This window comes from Martes martes (assembly GCF_963455335.1).
Source record: "Martes martes genome assembly, chromosome: 16".
NCBI lineage: Eukaryota > Metazoa > Chordata > Mammalia > Carnivora > Mustelidae > Martes > Martes martes.
Window position 1 is genome coordinate 28,282,403 of NC_137904.1, and position 22,546 is coordinate 28,304,948.

General features: G+C 42.4%; 1 protein-coding gene across 2 annotated transcripts in view; it reads left to right on the forward strand.

Annotated features, from left to right (window-relative positions):
* HEATR6 (HEAT repeat containing 6) overlaps window positions 1–22,546 on the forward strand; it is a 34,258-nt gene that overhangs the window by 6,398 nt on the left and 5,314 nt on the right. For both annotated transcript variants that reach the window (XM_080825711.1, XM_080825710.1), the window contains 15 exons: window positions 417–532; window positions 1,360–1,474; window positions 3,539–3,640; window positions 4,539–4,676; window positions 6,584–6,882; window positions 7,629–7,806; window positions 12,237–12,443; window positions 12,871–12,970; window positions 14,983–15,338; window positions 16,189–16,311; window positions 16,675–16,761; window positions 19,345–19,479; window positions 20,227–20,349; window positions 21,049–21,173; window positions 22,384–22,480. In XM_080825711.1, the coding sequence (XP_080681837.1) occupies window positions 453–532; window positions 1,360–1,474; window positions 3,539–3,640; window positions 4,539–4,676; window positions 6,584–6,882; window positions 7,629–7,806; window positions 12,237–12,443; window positions 12,871–12,970; window positions 14,983–15,338; window positions 16,189–16,311; window positions 16,675–16,761; window positions 19,345–19,479; window positions 20,227–20,349; window positions 21,049–21,173; window positions 22,384–22,480 (2,265 nt within the window). In that variant the 5' untranslated portion in view covers window positions 417–452. The remainder of the gene's footprint in view (window positions 1–416; window positions 533–1,359; window positions 1,475–3,538; window positions 3,641–4,538; window positions 4,677–6,583; window positions 6,883–7,628; window positions 7,807–12,236; window positions 12,444–12,870; window positions 12,971–14,982; window positions 15,339–16,188; window positions 16,312–16,674; window positions 16,762–19,344; window positions 19,480–20,226; window positions 20,350–21,048; window positions 21,174–22,383; window positions 22,481–22,546) is intronic.

Genomic DNA, 22,546 nt, shown 5'->3' on the forward strand with positions numbered 1-22,546 from the left:
AGGTTTTGGTCCAATCATTCATGGTACGTGTGACCTTGAGCAACTCTCACTCAACCACTGTGAGCCTCGTGTCTTCATGTGTACAGTAATTCCTCTGAGGATGAAGTGAGACAGTCCTCGTGAAGTGCTTGGCACTCAATGAATGTCATTACCGTTATTATCAATCTCTGTTACTATTATCATTACCCTTCAGCTACGTAACCATGACGGAAGAGCTTCAGCAACTACCTAGGCTGGGAATGGTGATCCCCACTGGTGTTTTGGGGCACACCTTTGCATGCCCATCTGGAAGATTTACCTAGCAGCTAGTCTTGTGGAACTTAACTGCCTTTTAGTTTAAAAACTGACATCTGTCTAAAGAGTAATATTTTCCTAGAAGCTTTCTTTGACCAACATTAGCTGTTATTTTGTTTTAGTACCTCCCAGACTTGCTGGGCAAGAGCGGGATTTTGATGACGTTGAGTGACTCGGCTCAGCCTGACCCTGAAGTCAGGAGAGCCGCCGTGCACTGTATGGCAAACTTATGTCTAAGGTATGTGGATGCTCACGGCTCCCAGCTGCGGTAAGACAGGGCTTCTCATGGGCCCTTTGTGGGTGGTTCAATCAGTCTGAAGCCAGAGCCAACTTAGAAAAATAACCTACTGTGTGATTCTCATGTTCCTTGCTAATAAGATCATCTTATATTGTTTACTTTTAATTTTAATATTGCTTATAGAAAAGATAAGGGAAAAACTAGACTAGGACCTTATCCCTAAAATAGGGTGAAAGGAGTCCATGTGCAATATGCCAAGGCTTTGTTTTCCGTTCATATAAACTTTAACCATATTAAATCTTTTAGAATATAGTCATAAGAATTTAAGCTTTGTTGAGGCCTCTGTCAAAGCCAATTTCTTCTAAGAAATTGGCACCCATCCCAGCCACCCAGTTGTAGATGTCTGCAATGAAAAATGAGGAGCACAGACTTAAACTGCTGTTTGGTCTCTATACTGCAGTGTTGTCTAGGGTGGGTACCGGGCCAGTTCAGCTGTGTGCCTCTGGCTTGACAGGACCTGTCTGCATTACTTCCCTTTAAACACTGAAAAACAGAATAAGGAATTCTTCCTCTGGTCTTCCACTACAGACTTCTGTAACTTTTCCCTATGGAAACCACTCTTCCTCCTTCCTATTCATTCCGTCCTTGTGCTGTCTCATAGCCACAGTTATTTACACAAAGTGCACAGTCTTCCTCAATACAGTTTCATCCAAGGGCATAGTCCAACTCCATTGGTCTGTATTATGGCTATTTTTAATTCTTACTCTTTTGCGAGTCCCGTTTCAAAGGAGACTGAGTTTGCATTTTTTTTTTTATATGTGTTTTAGTGTGCCGGGACAGCCATACTTGGAGGAGCCCTACCCAAATATCTGCTTCCAGGCTTTCTTGACCACTTTACAGTCTCCAAAATCATCTGATACGGATGATATCACGTTTTGCATGGTAGGTGGGGCTACTGCTGATCTTGTGAATGTTACAGATGTGTCTAGAAGCAGCAGTAGAACAGAAGCTGTTACTAAAGACTATAATTTGGTTGTCAAATTAGTTTTGTGGAGAGATAATAGGCATGCGTGGAATGTTTGTAACTTACAAAGATGGACATCGTATCTTTCCAGTTTAAATTACAAGACAGTTTCTGTTTATTTTGTTTTGCAATTTTAAAGCTTTTTAAAAAGAAGTATTTTTTTTCTCTCCTGACTATAAAAGCAATACAATTTCAGACTAGTAACTGTCATTTTATTTATTTATTTTTAGTGAGAGAGAGAGAGAGAGAGAGTGAGAGAGAGAGTACAAGCAAGGGCAGGAGATAGAGGGAGAGAGAATCCCAAGCAGGCTTCACATACCCATCATGGAGCATGACTTGGGGCTCGATCTCACGACTCCAAGATCATGACCCGAGTAGAAATCAAGAGTTGGATGCCCAACCAACTGAGCCACCGAGGCACCCCTTGTAAATATCTTTTAGATGGAAGAGAGTGGATATCAACAGTATCTGCAATATTATTTCTTTTTTAAAAAAGCTGATAGAAATATGACAATTTGTTAACATGTTTTAAATTCTGAGTGACACGTATCAGAAATTACAGATCTGTGATGATGAAAGTTCCTCATAGTTCCCTGCTCAAATATAACCACTTGGAACAGTTTGTTCTGTGAGCCCCCAGATATTATTTCTGTGTGTAAATGAGCATAACTTTATAATTTTCAAGTGGGATCATATTAAATATGCTGTTTTTCAGCTTTATCTCTGTTTTTTTTTGTTTTTTAGATTTTTCTTTATTTATTTGACAGACAGATCACAAGCAGGCAGAGGCAGGCAGGGGGGTGGGGAAGCAGGCTCCCTGCTGTGCAGAGAGCCCGATGTGGGACTCGATCCCAGGACCCTGAGATCATGACCTGAGTCAAAGGCAGAGACTTAACTCATTGAGCCACCCACATGCCCTTTTATCTCCTTTTTATTTTTTTTATTGTTCTATTATTTTTTAAAGATTTTATTTATCAGAGAGAGAGAGAGAGAGTGCGCACAAGCAGGCAGAGGTAGAGAGAGAAGCAAGCTCCCTGCTGAGCAAAGAGCCGGTTGCAGGACTTGATCCCAGGACCCTGGAATCATGACCTGAGGTGAAGGCAGCAGCTTAACCGACTGAGCCACCCAGGCATCCCCTTTTATCTCCTTTTTAAAGTGAGTATTTCTAAGGCAGCTCTTCAGTACCTATTGATGTACCTCATGCGTTCTGACTGCTGTCGCTGGGAGACCTTGGCCCAGTTACTGAACTTCTTGAGCTGCCCTGTTCCTTCTGTCCGAAATGGGGCAGATGGTGCAATTACCCTGTAGAGCCCTGCAAGCAGTCTATGAAACACAGCATGGACAATGCTTGGCAGATGCCTGCTTTACTTTGGATGACTTTCCCATGCCACAGAGGGTCAGCTTCTCACACAGTCATCTCAGAACAGGGGGAAATGGAAGCTTCTTAAGTGTTTCCACTATTTCAGAAAAAGGCTGTTGTCCACATCCTCTCCTTGGGGGTAGTATTTCTTCAGGACGGTATTTCTTAATGAGAATGCTGGTCAGAAGATTAATCTGGATCAGACTTGCTCTCTGGAAACCTGCTCCCCACACATGCTTTGCTTTTAAGAACTAGTGAGGTTGGTGCATCAGAGAGCTTCCCCGATTCCCATCTCCGCTGCTACTTTTCCATCCCTATCACCTTCTTCCCACTACACACCTCTTCTTTTTCTTTTTCTCTTGCTCACCATTTGTACATGCTAGCTTATAAACATATAGGATAAGACCACTCCTCCGTGAGAGCACTCTATTCTTCTAGAAAATAATTAGTCGTAGTTCATCAGATCTCTCTCCTCTGGATCTTCATTTTTTTTTTCTCTTTCTGAATTTTTTTTTTCATCATCTAGAGACTTTTTCTCCTCCAGCCTCAGTGGTGCTAGAAAGTTGATCCCTGGATAACTACATTTCCTTTACCTTTAAACTTGTCCTCTTCTTTCCCCTAGTTGTTACAAAATGCATTAAAAGGTATACAGTCTCTTCTAAATGGGGGCAAGATGAAACTGACACAGACTGAGGAACTTGGAGCTCTTCTGGCTGTGCTAAAGGTGAGGCGTTGCCTGTTTAAACCCAAGTCCTCATGGCGAGTGTCTTTCCTCCTTAAACCCCAGGCATAAGGACCACTTCACATCATCACTCTAAGGCTAGCTTTAGGGTATTATATTTTAGGAAAGATCATTCAAATGTTCATATACAAGCATACTTAAGAATTGAAAACAATAAAACTTGCCTTAAGTAAATATATCAAAATTCTGCAACTTTACTTATGAATCTTAAGTTAGGAAAGGAATAGGTTATGATATGTAGATAATTTAGTTTTAGATCATCTCAAACCTGTTTATACTTGAAAGAAGAACCAGGGCTTCCCTTTGGCTCTGGCCCATGCAGTCGGGAGGCCGGTCAGGATCACGTCAGGAGGATGCATCCTTTGGCTTCTGAGCCTGCCGGTCAGTGGGAAGGTCAGATCAGCTTCTCTGGGGACCCACCTTTCAGTTCAGCCAGGAAGTGGCCTCGGGTCAAAGCCATGTGTGGTAACTTAGCTTGATCATCATCAAAACGTCAAATCTTTCCCTGTCCCGTCACCCAGATAGACAAACAGCTGTGTGTAGACATGTGTAAGTGAAAAAAGAACAATAGCTTGTTTAAAAAATTATGGATCAAAGGATTGGATAAAACAGATTGAATAAATTTTAAAAATTAATAAAAAACATGAATAAATAAACTAAAATCAAGCCTAACCTAATCTGGCCAGGATAGATCTATCCAGATGAAATTAAATGCTTCTGTAACCCCTAAACCACCAACGTATAAATTTTCTGTCCATTTTAATTTCTTTAGTAAGCTTCTAGACATTAATCTGTTCATTGATGTGATCCAGAACATGGTGAGTCATTGTTTTATGATTAGTTTTCTGTGTGTGTGTGTCTCCTTAATCATCATTATTAGAAATCTATGTTTCATGGACTCCCGGGACTAAACATAGAGCTGCCCACGGTGTTATACCCGACTCTACTTCCTCAGTATGACGGGCGACCACCTGTCAAACCACAGCAACCTGAATCCAGCGCTTCCCGACCAACTCTGGTATGCCTTTGTCTGCTTAGGCTTAGGTTGTGGATTGCCTTTAATTGCTTGTTATATGTGTTTTATATGATTTGCATCACTACTTGTGCCAAAGGCTCACCCTGAATTTGATTTCAGTTTAGGGTTTTTAGCATAGTAAATTTAAATTCATCAGACTGCTGAAAACATCAGTTCAAGTCTCTTATATTTCTAAGAGTTCTAGACAGTGTAATAGATATAACAGTGGACATTCACTTTATACCTGAAGCCGCACATCCTCATTCCCCAAAGACCACAAGCCAACCAACTTTCTCTATAAAAGGCTAATTGGTAAATATCGTAGGTCTCTCTTGTGACTGCCAAGTTTCCCAGCCTGTTCATATAGCTGCCATCTCCCTTATACTCCCTTATGTTGGAGAACTGAGACATAGAGGTACGTGAGCCAGAGTACTACAACTAGAAATGTATCAGGTGTTAATTACCAAATGCTTATAATGAGAAATTCTTTCACTCATTGACTTACACAACATTAACTGAACATCTGCTAAATCCCAGACATTATGTTAAGCATTAAGGATGTAGACTTCTGATTTTTACAGTTTGGAGGAGAAGGGGAAGGTGGATAAACAGGCAACTACAATGCAGTATTGTGATTTCTTTCATCAGAATATTCACAGGGTACTCTGGGATCACATCAGAGTACCCAATCCAAATAGAGGGGTAAGAGGGGGCTTTTTATTTTTTTTAAGATTTTATTTATTTGACTGAGAGAGACACAGCAAGAGAGGGAACACAAGCAGGGGGAGTGAGAGAGGGAGAGGCAGGCTTCCCGCAGAGCAGGGAGTCCGATGCGGGGCTTGATCCTAGGACCTTGGGATCATGCCCTAAGCCTAAGGCGGATGCCTAACGACTGAGCCACCCAGGCGCCCCTAGAGGGGGCTTTTTAAAAAATGTGGTGGCCAAACTGAGACTTACGAATGAGTAAAGTACAAAAAGGAAGGAAAGGGTTTTACTCAGAGGAAACAGAAGGTGTGTAAGCATAGAGAATGAGCATGTGCGTAGCCCATTTGTTAACCGGGAGGCTAGAGTGTCAGGTGCGTGCAGAGGAAGGCTGGGACATGCAGGTAGCAGAGACCACATCCTAAGGGTCTTATACAGTATGCTAAGGAGTTAACTTTTATCTTATAGGTGGTAGAGATGAAGACTCATGTAGGGGAGTGAGGTTATAGGATGTACTTCTTAGAAAAATCACTATGGTAGCAAGTAAAAGGGTGTGAGTCTGGAGCCACATTAATAATCCAAAATAGAAGGGACGAGGACCTTCCTTCCTCAAAGTCAGGGACCTTGAGAATGCAAAAGGTGGCACATATTCCAAAGACATTTGAAAAAAAGTAGGAGAAAGGGAGAAAACTGGCTTTTACTTCATACCTACAAAGCCCCAGTGCCTTAAAACATGCATTGTATGTGGTGGGCTAGCATTTCTTATCTACATCTGGAGTGGCGCTAGCTACATGTCTTATCTGGGAGAATGGAGAAAATCGTCACCCAAGTCCTTTTCTGTACTCGCATTCTCTTGCGGTTGAATGCTTTCACAATTATGCAGGGAAGGTGGCGTTACAGATGAGGAAGGTCAAACTAATGGAAGGCAAAGTGATTTGCTCAGAGTCACGGGGGTAGAATATAAAGCTGGGCTCCAAGCGTGGCTCTGTTGCACACACTTCCCGCCTTGTTTCCCGTGGTCTGGTGGAGTGTGTGTAAGCCCATGCTAAGGAGCATAGCCCCAGACACACAGAGTAGGAAGTGCCACTTTTTTCTCTTTTCTTTTCTTCTTTCCTCATACTACATTTTGGGGACATATTTAGTAATTATTAAATGAGAAAAGTACCAATAGCTATCATATATATGTGTTCATTTGCTCCTACAATCAGAATAAAAAGAAAAAATCAAAAGTCAAATCCAAGAAAATCCAGCAAGGAGAAGAGGAAGAGGAAGAATCCAGTGGTGAAAGAGAGGTAGCCCCCGTCGCTGGCTCAGGCAGAGAGCACCTGCGTGAGGGGAACACTCCCTCTTCCTTGCCCCTGGGAGGCCATTGTTTGCCTGTAGAGGGAGATGGTGCTGCAGGAAAAGACCTATTCTCCCCGCCCATCCATTCTGCCAGCTGGAAAAGGGTCAGCAGTAGTGAGTCTGACTATTCCGACGCGGAGGGAGGCATGCAGAGTAAAATGAGGTAGTAGTATTTTGTTATGCTGTTATGCCTTATAATCTCCGTTGCTTGTAAATTTATAACTTTGCTTAAAAAGCTGACTGACACACGGAATTTAACTTGAAGATTCATTTGTGTGGGCCTTTGTATATGTGGTTCCTCTGCCCGGAATTTCCTCTCCTTCTGCCCACCTGCTTGCCGTGTTAACCACTGCTCCTCTTCAGTACGAGCTCAGCAGTCGTGTTCTCTGAGAAGCCTTTTCTGACGCCCCTTTCCCCAAATTCTGGCTTAGGTCCCTACTTTGTGGGGCTTATTCCTGCCTTAGGGTTGATCATGCTGTGTTGCAGTTATCTCCTTAACTGTCTGTCTCTGTCCCTCGTGAGCTTATTGGGGGCACAGACGGGCTTCATGTCTGTCGGCCTCAGCCCAATGCCTGGCGCGTACTTATGTACTCTGGGCGAGTTTGCTGGATGAATGGACACTCTGCAGTATTGCATATCTAACACTAGTTTCCTGATGTCAAATTGTTGCCCTTTTATTTTCTGTCTAGTTGTTTTATATTGTCAGCTTTATTAACTTGTTATATAAATAAATTGCTTTAACATGTTTTGATGGAAAAATATTTGTTTTAATATCATGTTGGCATCTTTACCTTAGGGTTTATTCAGAATGTTGAATGTATCATTTGAGTTGGCTAAAATAAACAGCCTTTCATGTCTATATTTTTTTAAAAACTACTGAAAGACTTTTGTCTTCCTTCTCTTGGGTAGGTCTTACCAAGCCAAAGTTCGCCAAGGAGCATTAGCTTGTTTTCTTTCTACTATAAAATCTATAGAAAAAAAAGTTCTTTATGGCTACTGGTCAGCCTTTGTTCCTGATACACCTGAGCTTGGCAGCCCTCAGTCCTTGTCCTTGATGACTCTTACGTTAAAAGATCCTTCTCCGAAGGTAAGAGCATTTAAATTCTCACGTGCTACCAGGAAGAAGAACTTTACACATCTTTATTGTTTTCTCTGCCTTACCTGATCTCATCTGAATACAGCTCTCACTAATACCAACCCAAGTTCTGACTTGTGAACCACTGGACTGGCAGGAGGATAGGATGTGGGCTTATGTGACTAACAGGTTGAGAAAGATGACAGTGAGGTCGCCTGCTGCCCAGGGCTCACTTCAAGCCTGAGCACAGTGAGTGTTAGAACTTCAGTGTCCCTTCTAAGCTGCACCGAAGCAGCTGTGCTTCCTTCCCTTTGGTGAAAATGTTGATTGCCATGGTATTTGTAAGAAGAAAAATAAAAAGTGAGAAAATAAGAAAAATGAAAAGACTTAAAACTCAGTGGAATATTTTGGTCCATAGTGGGGTTATGAAGGATGTGCAAAGCTTAGAAAAATGTTTATGATGAGAAGACTTCTAGGTAACCCTTCAAAAGGTCTTACAGGGTGGAGAAAAATAAATGGGCCTCAGTTATACACACAAAAAATTGCAATACCCGATATCTTGAGCAGTTAAAAGCAGCAGTAATTTTCAGATTGACTGAATCAGTAGCAAAGGAGAAGCTGGGAGGAAAATGGGAATGAATGGTGGCAAATAAGTGAGTAAGGAAGCCATTCTAGTATTTGAAAGGAAAACTACCACAAAGGATGAAAATACGGATATTGGAAGAGCCTCCGGCTGAGGAGAGCTGCCGGCAGTAGCTGAGGAGGAGGTGGGGCTATGGAGCAAGTAGCCGGCCAGATGTGCTTCAAAAAGCACAGCCTGTGTGTCTCCAGGCAGCACAGAGCAAATCATCAGTGCAAATACCATGACTAATTTACAGATGTCTTCTATATAAATTGCTTGGGTGTTAAAAAGGTAGATTATTATCCAGACTTGATCCAAGGAACAAACTATGGGGTATACTTTCTTCTTGGTACATTGAGAATTATTCTGATTTTGAAATTCCATGATGTTTATTTCTCTTTTGGAGAACTGTGAAATGTAGAAACAAATCAAACTCTAAAGTAATAGCATAACTAGGAAAGAGAATAAAGCCAGTTTTTAACTATTACAGACTGGTAGGTTTTCCTTATAAGGCCAACCAAGATACAGATGACCTTGGCTTGGGTATCTCCAGATCTAGAGACCCTGACACAGTGTTCAAATGCCTCCACCCTAAAGGCAGCCAACTTTGGGAATGCAATCAAATAAAAGTAACCTTGAACAGAAATTGTGCAGAATAATCAGTCCTAGGACAAAGCCAAAGAAGGGAACAGCCACGTGCATCGAAACCTCCCTGCTACCCACTCCCAGCAGTGACTTCTTTATCACCTTCCCAGAAAGATTTTGACCAAACAAACATAAAAAAAAGGATATGTGGGGTTTAAGAAACAAGGCAGAGGATCATAGGGGAAGAGGAAAAAATGAAACAAGATGAAACCAGAGAAGGAGACAAACCATAAGAGAAACAAACTTAAGAGAACTTTCACTTAAACTTAAACAAACTTAAGAGAACGTAAGAGAATCAGGAAACAAACTGAGGGTTGCTAGAGGCAAGAGGCCTGGGGGGATGCGGTAACGGGGTAATGGACATTGGAGACGGTATGTGTTGTAATGAGCACTGGGTATTATATAAGACTGATGAACCACAGACCCGTACCCCTGAAACAATCTACTATATGTTAATTAATTGAATTTAAATAAATAAATATAATTTTTTTTAAAAAAGAAAACATAAAGATTGATTGAGCGACCATAGCAAACATTTCTACTGCATCTGTAGGTAGCAAGATAGGGAAAGGGCAGTTTCATTACCTTTGAACAAGACTGCATGTCCAAGGAAGTGAAACTGCCCACTGGTGAAACGGAGCACACTGATGCTTATCTGACTGAAAAGTCTTCATTCATCATTGTAAACACTCAGATAATAAAAACTTAACAAAAGGAATTCTCTGGAGAGCTGCACCTCTTACAGTTTGCTTGCACATCAGTAATTTCTGATGGAAGTGCTGATCAGAACTGGTCAACAGTTTATTAAATATTGATGTAAGAGTCAGTGAAGCAGAACTTGAACAACCCAGTGTCATAAATAGCATTTTTTAGCAACAAAGGTATGTTAAACGGGGTTTAAAGGAAATTAAATCAGAACTATGAGAAGTATAATTTGATATAGTATCAATTTTTTATACAGAGTTTATATCTCAGTGATACGTTTCAGTGACATGACTTTTGTTTTCATCTGTTGATGGTCATGGATACTTTTTCCCTTATAGGGTACCAAAGTTAATTGAGCTAAAATTTTTTAACTTTTGAACATCAGTTCATTGCTCTCCACGACTTGGTTTTTTATTATAGTTGGTTTGTGAGCTGTTGGAATTGTGGTTTTTAATTACCATCTGAAGAAATGGAGGTTTAGCATAACATCTACATTTTTCAGTTCAGACCAGCCATCTACTCAGGGGTTGGCAAAGTATGTTTTTATATGATGCATGAACTAAGAATAGTTTTATGCTTTTAAATTTTTTTTATTTTAAATGATATTTCATGATTGTAAATATTAAATGAAATTCAGACTTCATTGTCTATAAGTAAAACTTTATTGGAACACATTCCTATTTAATCTTTAGTGTCTGTGCTGCTGTGGCTGGGTGGTTGCAACAGAGACTCTTGGGCCTACAAAGTCTAAACTATAAAGTGTGTGCTACTGATCCTTCACAGAAAAAGTTTTCCAGCACCTGATCTAATTCTTTCTTGGATGAGCAGACGTGTGACTTGTGCATGAGTTCTTTCTCATGAGCAATCTCTCACACACACAGTTTCCTAATATATTGTCATCTTCCTAAATTCAGTGATTGTGCTTAATTCCGAAGACTCATATTGCTCTACTACAAATTTATTTTCAAAGCAATAAATTTTCAGTTTTTTGTTTGTGAGTCCACTCTACAAGAGGCATGCAAAAATGATTTATTCATTGTTACCCAGAGATGATACAGTTGCAGATTTTCTGGAAAACCTTTTTCACACCAAACTCAGATACACTTCGTGATGAGCAAATACTTAGATTAGAATTATTATTTTTTAAAAGATTTTATTTATTTGAGAGGGAGAGAGAGTGAGAGAGCAAGCACGAGTGGGTGTGGGGGCAGCAGGAGAAGCAGGATCCCTGCTGAGCAGCGAGCCCAATGTGGGGCTCAATCCCAGGACCCTGGGATCATGACCTGAGCCAAAGGCAGACGCTTAACCAGCTGAGCCACCCAGGTGCCCCTAGATTCAAATTACAATGTTGAGTCTCCATTTTAAAATTATCTGACAGTGTTTGGTATTTTGGGGGACTGGCCAAAGAGGATACAGTATTACATTATTAGTCCTACATTTATCACCTATATTTCATTTCGGTTAAATTGGCTTTCTTTTTCTTTTCTTTTTTTTTCCTTTCCTTAGTTTCAGTACCACAAAATACTGAGTACCAAGTGAAAGTCATATTTAGCATTAGAAACACAAGCTTGCTGCAGTGAATCTTCCGACAAGTGAAGTGAATTCACTGTCTTCCGACAGTGAATCTTCCAGCCATTAGCAAAAGGGCACATACTTCCATTTCCATCCGTCAGGCTACAGTTAATGGTTTTCCTTTCTTTGATTATCAAAGGCTCACTACAGGCAGTGTTCGTTTCTGTACCTTAAGAGTGTTTCTGAAAAATTGGATCACGAATGATGCCTGCAACGTTGAATGTGCAGAGTCTCTATATCCTGTTTAATTAGAGCACTCACGGATGCTTCAGGAGAGCATATAAAGCAGCATGTTTGATGTAAAACAGACTCTAGACTCATGTATTTTATTTCTGCCCCCTGAGCTATTTCACTCTCTCTTTTCCCTTGGTCTTATACTCGAATAAACCAGGCCTCTAATTTTTCTTTAAGTTATTCTCATGTTCATGATTTCAGGTTTTTGTACAGTTGTGTAGCTTAGACTCGTTCCTTACTGTAAGAAAACCTAAGAGCAGTGTGATATAAGGCTCTTTTTAAAGTGGAGGTGCAAGGGGCCTAGTTCATGGCTACTTTTAGGACCTGATAGATAATCCCAATGCCTTTATTTTCCTAATTAAAAGGATCCACAATACTTCCAAAATTAAAAACAAAAATAGGAAGAAGGAGATTTCTTTTTAAAGATTTTATTTATTTATTTGACAGAGAGATCACAAGTAGGCAGAGAGGCAGGCAGAGAGAGAGGAGGAAGCAGACTCCCCGCTTAGCAGAGAGCCCAATGCAAGGCTCCATCCCAGGACCCTGGGATCATGACGTGAGCTGAAGGCAGAGGCTTTAACCCACTGAGCCACCCAGGCACCCCAAGAAGGGGATTTGACTCCTGATTATTAACTAACTGATGGGAATCATCCTGAAATTTCAGACACGTGCCTGTGCTCTGCAAGTTTTATCTGCCATCTTGGAAGGCTCAAAGCAGTTTCTGTCTGTTGCTGAAGATACCAGTGACCACCGAAGGGCTTTCACTCCCTTCTCCGTTATGATTGCATCCAGCATTAGAGAATTGCACAGATGTCTTTTGTTAGCGCTGGTGGCCGAGTCTTCCTCACAGACCCTTACTCAAATAATTAAGGTAAGCATGCCAAGTTATCCATAGGTTCTGGAGGGGTTTTGTCTTGTTTCAATTCTGTATGTTTTACATTGTCCAAAAGTAATTTGAGTTAAGAATATAACTAAGTACTAATTTTATTTAATGATATCCTATTTGGAAGTCTAACTGGTGATTTTATTTAAAGCTATCCTGTTGTGCCTACTTATTTGATCTGACCTATAATTTCTGTATGTCCAAGTAAATAATTTACTAAAAATACTCCTATTTTTAGTATTAAGTTGTACCAATGAGAATACAAATGCTATTCCCCTAAAAAAAGAACAAAAAAGAAAAAGACTGATTTTCGAATGACTATGAAGACTTTTCTTTTTTAATTAAATGCTGTAAAGTTTGTGTCTGTGCTGTGGCTTACTCAGACTGATTGATGGGCTATTCTTGTATTTTGCAGTGCCTTGCAAATTTAGTATCAAATTCACCATATAACCGTCTGAAACTCAGCCTGTTGACCAAAGTCTGGAACCAGATAAAGCCTTATATTCGCCACAAAGGTTGGTGGTAGTTTAAAGTCAATTGCTTTTTTATATCAACCAAATATAGATTATTATTTTTAAAAGTATTTAGAGCAGATTTATAGCTCTAAGATATCTCTACTTACTCTCAAGTTTCCGGGGAAACCAGCCATTTCTAGAACCCCACTTTGGACCCTACAGCCCCAGTAGTAAGGATGGATGGAGAGTCACATAGATATCATCCTCTTTTTGGAAAGAAAACTGAAATATGAAACCTGACTTCCTTAACATTATCTCCTCTGAGGTTTGGATAAAATTCCAGAGCCTCAAATCCCCACTGGCTACAGTCTTATTTCTTGCTGTTTCCTGACTTATTCCCACACATAATACACATGTGCTAGAACACTTGCCTGGAGAATAGTTGTTTTTCTTTTGCTTGCAAGCTTTAGGATCAGACCGCATTCCGGTACGTAAAGTTGTTCAGTGTTGAATTCTAGTACTTGAAGGAGGTGGCAGATGTTTCTGTGATGTCACGGGAGGGCTGGTGGACCTGAAGTCAGGCTGAGGTCTGAAGCCCCTTCCCACTGCTGCCATCTCAGAATTGCAGCCCTGTCAGAGCCTCCTTTCCCCCAACAGGAAGAAGTAGACTCACCTCATGAGATTTTTATAAGGCTTAAATGAGATCATGATGTGTAAACTAAGTCCAATTCACTTCTTTCGCCAGTGTGTAAAACGGGACCCAGAAAGATAAATCCTGCCTTGGAGTCTCTCATCACGTTAGTGGCAGAAATAAGACTGAAAACAACCCGGGTGTTTGGGCTCAGTGCCCTGCCCGCTCCCCTGCTCCAGGTCTTCTTCATCTGCAGACTGAGGGGACAAGCGTCTGGCTTTGTCCTCCAGCATTCTTACTATTAAAATGGTCAAACCCACAGAAATTTGAAAGAATAGTGCAATGGACATCTGCATTCGTCTCCCTAGACTTAATAGTTGGTAACATTTGTCATGTTGGCTTTGTTTCCACGCATATGTATCTGTGTATGTGTATATACATGTGTGCGTATAAATATGTATATTTCTGAACCATTTGAAGGTCAGTTACAGGGGTGCCTGAGTGATTCAGTCGGTTAAGTGTCTGCTTTTGGCTCAGGTCATGATCTTAGGGTCCTGGGATCGAACCCCACTTTGGGCTCCCCACTCAGCAGGGATCCTGCTTCTCCCTCTCTCTCTGCCCCTCCCCCTGCTCATGTTCTCACTGTCTCTCAAATAAATAAAAATTTTTAAAAAACAGTTTCTAAAAAGTCAATTACAGACATGGTATTTCATCCTCAATACCTCAGCATGCATCTTTTAAGAATAAAGACAGTCTCCTAAAAAACACACCACTATTCTCACACCTAAGAAAATTACATTGATTCCATAGTATCATCTTATATCTACTCCACATTCAAATTTCCCCATGTCTCAAAGAATCTGTCCTCATTCTTTGTGAGAACTTGGGTTCATTCTGGGTTCGTGCACTGCATGTCATTATCCTGTCACTCTAGTGGCTTCTAATCTAGAGCAGTCCATCAGCCTTTTCTTTCTTTCGCCAAGTTGGTTTATGGATGAGTCCCAGACAGTTGTCTGCCAGCACGTTTCACACTCTCAGTTTGCCAAATAGTTCCTTTTTTTTTTCCCTGAATTCTTTTATGTATATATATACATATACATATATATATACACATACATATATATATATATATATATAAAATTAACATATAATGTATTATTTGCCCCAGGGGTACAAGTCTGTGAATCATCAGGCTTACACAGTTAACAGCACTCACCATAGCACATACCTTCCCCAAAGTCCATCACCCAAACACCCTATTGCCAGATAGTTTCTTTACAGTGTTGTTGAACTTCTGTTTCTGTCCCGTGTAGTTCTCTAAACTGGAAGTTAGGGCTAGAGGTTTAATTAGATGCAGGTTAACCAAGGATGCCCTAATTCCCATTGCCTGTGAGGGTAATTATGATCCCACAGTGATAGTGATTCCCACTAACTTTGACAGATGTGAATGTTCGAGTGTCAAGCCTCACTCTCTTGGGAGCCATCGTGTCCACTCACGCACCTTTACCTGAAGTCCAGTTGCTCTTACAACAGCCCTGTTCTTCTGGACTCAGCAGTAGCAATTCAGTGACTCCCCACCTTGGCACTCCTGATCGGTGCAAGAAAGCCCCCTCGGGACCCTTTCTGGAGGAAGCATCAGTTAGCTCCCCAAGGGGGTCGTCAGAGCCCTGCTGGCTCATCCGACTCTGCATTTCCACTGTTGTGCTGCCCAAGGAGGATTCCTGTTCGGGTAGCGACGCTGGCTCTGCGGGAGGAAGCACTTACGAACCATCCCCCATGCGGCTAGAGGCCTTACAGGTAGGAGGTTCTGGCTCCTTGTTTCTGAAATGGAAGAAATCATTCTGCCTTCAAAGGGTGATGGATTGTGGGGAGCGAGTCCATGAAAGTAATGGAAAACCGAGCGACGGGCCTGTGGTATTAGTGGGAGTTGCATTTTAGGTGTGAGAACTCTGTTGTTTTGTTTTTGGCCGAGGCTGGGAGAAGACTTGGTTTAAATGTCAGACGCCTGCCTTTTTGTTGCAAGCCATTTTAGTCACCTCCGTTATGTGACAGGTGGGAACGCTAGATTATATAGCAATTCTGAAAGAAACTGTACAGTTCATCTCTGATTTCGGCAACTTTAAGTAAATGTGCAGTTCTCCGTAACTTCTCTTTCATCTTCTGTCTGCTTAGAGACAACAAAATAATTGCTCCTTCAAAGGAAGAAAGCAAGCCTAGGTTTAACATACTTCCTTCTTCTGTACTCAGCTGTGATCTTAGACATGGGTTTGGTTCTGCGCTCTGCTGCTAGTTGTCTGGTTTGATATTAAACATGCCCTGGAAACTTCCAACTTTTTCAGCCTTAGCTCCCTCCTTCAGCTGAAGTAGTCCACGAGTCCCAGCCTCAGCAAATTGTTCCCAGGCATAAGTGATATCGCCGATCTTAGTGAAACACATTTCATAAATTATAAATCACCCTGAAATTATATGATACAGTTAATTGATTTCAGTCATAAAATAAAGATTACGGTTGCTCATTTCCTTCAGCACTAGACTCCTGCCCCGTGTTAAGTGTGAGTGACTTATGTAATGTTAGAGCACGCCTCTGGATATTGCAGCCCTGCACTGCATTCAGGTCTTGGGGGTTATTTGTCTCTTCTCTTTGCAGGTGTTGGCTCATCTGGCCAGGGGTTACTTTTCAATGGCTCAAGTGTACTTGATGGAGCTTGGAGAGGTGATTTGCAAGTGCATGGGGGAAGCAGATCCGTCCATTCAGCTTCATGGAGCAAAGGTAACTTTCATGAAAAGCCACCTGCTTTTTTCTTCTCTTTCTTTATGTTCTTCCCTCTACTGCATGTCTGTCCATTCTGAGGTTTCTTATGGAGGTTTCAGGTAGGGAAAATCATACATTCTTTTATTTGCAGCTCTAATATAAAAACCCAAAGAAATCATTTGATAATAAATTAACCATATATTTCTGGTGATTTTGTTCCTGAAAGCATACCTCTCGCATAGGAGTTGCTGAGAAAGGAGAGAAAATTCAGTTGGAAATTATTTTTCCCCTTGATTTGAGGTCATCTCCAAACCAGTGAGGTTTTCTACCGCCGTAATTCTCATACTGTGCTTTGATAATCTATTTCTTTTACCTCGGCAGCTTTTGGAAGAACTGGGTACAGGCTTAATTCAACAGTATAAACCAGACTCTACCGTACCGTCTGATCAGAGAGTGCCAGTCACCTTGGTGAGTACGTCTCAGTTCACAGCTTTCTCTTTTCTTAATGCTTCAGTCAGTTTTGAGGCTCAGTAATAAAGTAAAGTAAATGATATGGCTTCTTGCAGTGTCAAAAACTAGTTTATAATCTGTGATGACATGATACTACCACAAATAGGATTTATTTGCGCTTTGGTTTCTTTGCAGTTCATTGTGTTGTCACAGTATGTGTAACATACAGCCAGCAACTGAAATAGCATTTCTTCCACATAAAACCTAGTTTGGTTATTCATCCTGCCCAAGAGGCAGACTGGAATGATGGGGAGAGCCAAGCATTTGGAATCAGAAGACAGGAGATCAAATTGAGGGAGCACCATTAATAGATGTACAAGCATAGTTTCCTCATAAGGAGGAATAATAATCTTTAACTCCTGGGGCTATTGGAAGATTGAAATGTAAAGGTGCTGGCACATAGCAGGTGCTCAACAGATGTCTGTTCCCTTAACTCCCTCACTACCATACCCCTGTGGTTCCCATTAAAGATCTGAGATCTTAGTTGTTTCTGCTGTCCCCACACTGTGCCAATGAGGAACATATGACCCTACCAAAAGTGATGGGTTTTTCTCCTGCTCTCCTCACCCTGCCTCTTCTTTTCCCTTTGCAATTTCCATCATCCTTGCAAGAAATTAATACCTAGCCCTAGTTCTTTCTCAAGACTGCCACTAAAGCTGAAATGTCACCATTCACGGGGAGATGAGTTGATTTGCTCAGACAGACCTGAGTTGCACCCAGTCTTCTCCCTGTGCTTGCCAATGACTTTTAGGCAAGACTCATCTGTTCACACTTGGGTATTGTTTCATCTGTATGAAAAGGATACACTGGGATGCCTGGGTTGCTCAGTTGGTTGGGCGGCTGCCTTCGGCTTGGGCCATGATCCCAGGGTCTTGGGATTGAGTCCCACATCGGGCTCCTTGCTCAGCGGGGAGCCTGCTTCTCCCTCTGCCTCTGCCTGTCTCTCTGTCTGCCTGTGCTCACTCTCTCTGACAAATGAATAAATTAAAAAAAAAATTCTTAAAATAAAAAAAAAAAAGAAAGGGATACACTTGCTATATTACTAGTCAGTTGCTTATAGTAAATTATCTAAAAACACTTAGCAGCTTAAAACAACATATATTCTCTCACATAGTTTCTTTGGCACAAGAATTGGGAGTGGCTTAGCTCAGGTCTCTCTGAGGTTGCAGTTAGGAAGCCAGCAGGGGCTGCTGTTAACTGAACTTGACAGGGGTTCAAGGATCTTCTTCCATCATGGCTCACTCACATACCTAGCAAGTTAGCACTGGCTTTTGGCAGTGGGCCTCACTTCCCTCCTCCCCACGAGGACCTCTCCAGAGGGCTGCATGAGTGTCCCCTAGATGAAGTGGCTGGCTTCCCCCATAGCAAGAGAATCAAGAGAGAACAAGAGAGAAGCTGTGGCGTTTTTATGACCTCACTTTAGAAATCTCACACTGTCATTTCCACAGCCCCTTACTGGATACACAGGTCAGACCCAGCCAGTGTGGGAACGGAGGACCACCTCCTTAACGTAGGAGGCGAGAATCACTGTGGGCCATCTTGGAGGCTGGCGAGCATACCTGTCCACAGTCTTTCATTTGGGGTGGGAGAGGCCCAGATTGGGTTTCTAGGAACTGGGATTTTAGGGGAGGACAGAACTGGGCTCTGGGATACATGGTGGATCTTGGGACTAAATCCATGGGGCAGAAAGAGGTACCAGACCACAGACAGATTTGTAAATGACATGAAATCCCTGGGTTTTTAGAAAGCAGGGGAAAGAAGCTGTTCAGGGTACTCTGCGGGTGCCTACCTCGAGAGCTTCAGAATGAGCTCGTTCTTCCTTGTGCTCACAGCAGCCCCCTGCTCAGTTTAAGTCTCCCTTATGCACTGGGCATGAGGGACTTCACACCCAGCATTACGTTTTACTCTCACCCCGACTCTGCCAAGTAGACAGCTTTGCCCTGTTCTTCTGGAGAGGAGCCGACACTTAGACAGGTTTGGTGACTTGCCCGAGGTTGCAGAGATGGGAAGCAGCCGCTGAAGGATCCAGGTCTGCCTCCGGATCCCACGCTGTTTGGACTCCTGCACTGGCTCTGGGCTCTGATGCCCACTAGCAAGTTACACCATGTCTTCATGCCTCAGCTTCCTTGTGTGAAAGTGGAGATAATGACACATACTTCATTTAGTTGTGCTGAGGACTGCAGTGTGTAGATCTGTGTGAGGCACTGAGAGCAGCATCTGGCATGTGAGACGCACTCTGGAAAACTCGAGGCGCCGGCGGCGACTGCTGTTACCACCGTTGTCTTCCCCCTCCTCCTCCCAGTTGCCTTCTCTGGCCGCCTCACTGTAGCAGACCGATCCCTGTTCAGTAAAGTGGAAGGATGCAGTTATCATTTTCTGAAGCCCCTTCCATTGCTGTGGAAGGACTAGCGGAAGCCTTAGAGAAAGCCACTGCTTTATAGAAGGATGTTTTGTTACTGTGGCCCCCTGTGGTAGTGTTCGAGTTGAGCTGGTTCCACAGTTGGCTCTTGGGCCACGGTTTTGACTATGCCCCTGTTCCAGGTGGTGATGTTCTGGACTATGATGCTGAACGGCCCTCTGCCCAGAGCCCTGCAGAATTCCGAGCACCCGACTCTGCAGGCAAGCGCCTGCGATGCCCTGTCTTCCATCCTGCCCGAAGCCTTCAGCAGCCTGCCGGTAACCCGAGGAGTGTTTCCTCAGCCCCAAGCAGCCCCCTCGAGCATCAGAGCTTTAGTTTGATTCAGATTCTTGTTCATTTTAAGCCAGTATTCATCATGCTCTAGGAGAAAAGGGGGCTCAGTCTACTTGAGTGTGGGGCGAGGGCGGGGGCAAAACTTAAAATCTTAACGTCTCGGGAGAGCCTTTCCTCCCTGCACTTTAGAGGGTGGGTGGTGGAAGTGGGGGGAGCGGCTTGGAAGTCAGAGACATTTCAGAAAGCGTTCGAAGCCGGAAGTTAGGAAGACCTGAGTATAAGTCCCACTTCTTCCACTCTCCACCTCTCTGATGATCTTAACTTCTGTAAAACTGAGTTTTATCATCTATAAAATGGGCACAACATGAGGAATAACATGAAGTATGTGACTGTACTTGGCTGGTGCCCACCACACGGGGTATCTAGGAGGCTCCCCTTCTTTAGTCCCCAGTGACATTTGTGTCTGCTCTTAGCTTTCATGAAGGAGCAGAATACAGTGACCGAGTTCACACAGTGGTAAAGGTTAAAGGTCACAGATGCTGTGTGTGCAGACACTCCCCTCATGGGTCCGAAGTGAACCTCTGCTCTCTGCCAAGGTAGCTTCCAGGTCTCAGTTGTGTTCTGCTCCCAAATATGAACTCAGACACAGACGCGTCACAGTCACCTGACGAGGACAGTGGCTTCTAGTTCTTTCAGGCTCACTTTCCCTTTGCCAACCTTTCTCACTGCAGAGTGACAGGCAGATCCTGTGCCTCACCATGCTGCTCGGGCTGAACGACAGCAAGAACCGATTAGTGAAAGCGGCGACCACACGGGCCCTTGGAGTTTATGTGCTTTTCCCCTGTCTCAGACAGGTCAGTGTGAGTCCGCACCGCCCTTCAGTGCCTGTGATGGGCCAGCACACTTGTGGTTTGGGTGGATAGAGAGCTGAACAGTAAAAGACATAACATTGCTTTTAATCTGGTTTCCTTAATTGCTGCTAAAATATGGTAATGCCTGTACTACCCAGGACCCTCAGTGCCCAGGTAATGTTTAAATTAATGAATAATTGGGAAAAAAAAAAAAAGAAATGGGACATTACCGTGTGATAGTAATGACTTAGAAAGCTGATAAAATTATTACTAAGAAGGAAATAAATTTCTCCTTCAGTCTTACCTATGACATCTATCTCCCTGAGAAGTGTGTAATGAATAGGGCATGTTTCCAGAAATGCATTTCATTGTCAACATCATTTCCCAAGGTGGAAGTCAGTCTAAGCACAGAATTCATTGATAACTGTCATGGACCAGGTTATAAAATGTTCAACAAGGCAAAATCCGCAGGCTCCTTGGGTGTGCATGGCACATACCAAAATCATGGAAGACCCTCCCCTGGGGTTTGAGTGAGGGTCCAAATTGTAATACAGTAGAGCAGCAAATTGAGTAAATACATGTTGATTTTCAAGTGGAAATTTGTGGTAAATAAATAAATCTTTCTCTGAAAATAAATTTCAGAATTGCAAGGCAGCCGTGTGAGCTCGCAAAGTAACTGCAGTGTTCCATTTTATCTTCTAGGATGTCATCTTTGTTGCAGACACAGCAAATGCAATATTGATGTCACTTCAAGACAAATCTCTGAATGTCCGGGCCAAAGCAGCCTGGTCCCTGGGCAACCTGACGGACACTCTGATTGTCAACATGTAGGTGACTCAGCTCATTTCCTGTGCGTGACTTCTGAAGCTGAGGACCCGGGAGGATATCTTTGATCACTACTATAAAAAAAAACTAACAGTAATTCTCCCATATTGTGTAGTCAGTCTTCCTGTTTTGTTTTTATATTCCCTCAAGTATTAAGACTAGAAAGTTGTGGAGCACCTGGGTGGCTCAGTCAGTTAAGCGTCTGACTCTTGATTTCAGCTCAGGTCTTGAGCTCAGCATCGTGGGATGGAGCTCCACATCTGACTCCTTGCTGGGTGTGGAGCCTGCTTAGAATTCTTTCTCTGCTTAGGATTCTCTCTCTCCCTCTCCCTTTCTCCTCACCCCAAAAAAGATTAGCAAGTTGTTCTCTGTGTGTGTGTGTGTATTTAATACTGTCTCTGATGCAAGTTATATATCCACATTATGGAAAATATAGAAGTAGAAGTACAGAACCATAGTAGTTGCTGCACTACTTTTTAAATGTCAAATTTGTAATTTTTTTTTAAAAGATTTTATTTATTTGAGAGAGAGAGAGAGAGAGCATGAAAGGGGTGAGGGGCAAAGGGAGAAGCTGGCTCCCTAATGAGCAGAGGGCCTGATGTGGGACTTGATCCTGGGACTCCAGGATCATGATCCGAGCCGAAGGCAGTTGCTTAACCAACTGAGCCACCCAGGTGCCCCCAAATTTGTAATTTTTTAAAGTAATATATTCACAGGTTTAAAAGAATTCAAATGATACTACAGAGGTATTCAGTATAAAGCCTTGCTCCTACCCTGCTCCCCTCCCTGGAGGCAGCGGTTGCTTCTCATATGCTAGTGTCCTGCTTTTCATTGCTGAGCTCTCCCGTAGAACGTGTGTGAGCATTCTTCCAGCTTTATAAATGTGAATTACTATTACACAGTCATCACTGGGCAGTGGTTATTTAACCACTCTCCCGCTACTGACCATCTGCATTGTTTTAGGCTTTGATATGCAGTGAACATTTTTGTGCATGAAATCTTTATTCTGAGATACACCTTTTGGTCGATTCTTAGATGTAGACCTACTGAGGCAAAGGGTATAAACTATAAGTTCTTTATATAATCTGAACAGATTTGTTGAGCTGTTTTCCCAAATTTTTTTATAGTTGTACTAACTGAGTGTATGTGTATATGTGTATATTCAACTGGGCTTTGCCTTTCAACATGTTTTGCCTGCTTGGGATGGAATAGGGAGACACCAGACCCCAGTTTCCAGGAAGAGTTCTCTGGTCTCCTGCTCCTGAAGATGTTGCGATCAGCGATAGAGGCATCCAGAGATAAAGACAAGGTAGAGTCACAGCAGTAGTATTTCTCAAGTAGATACTAGTGAATTATGGTTTTGTTCCACCGAATT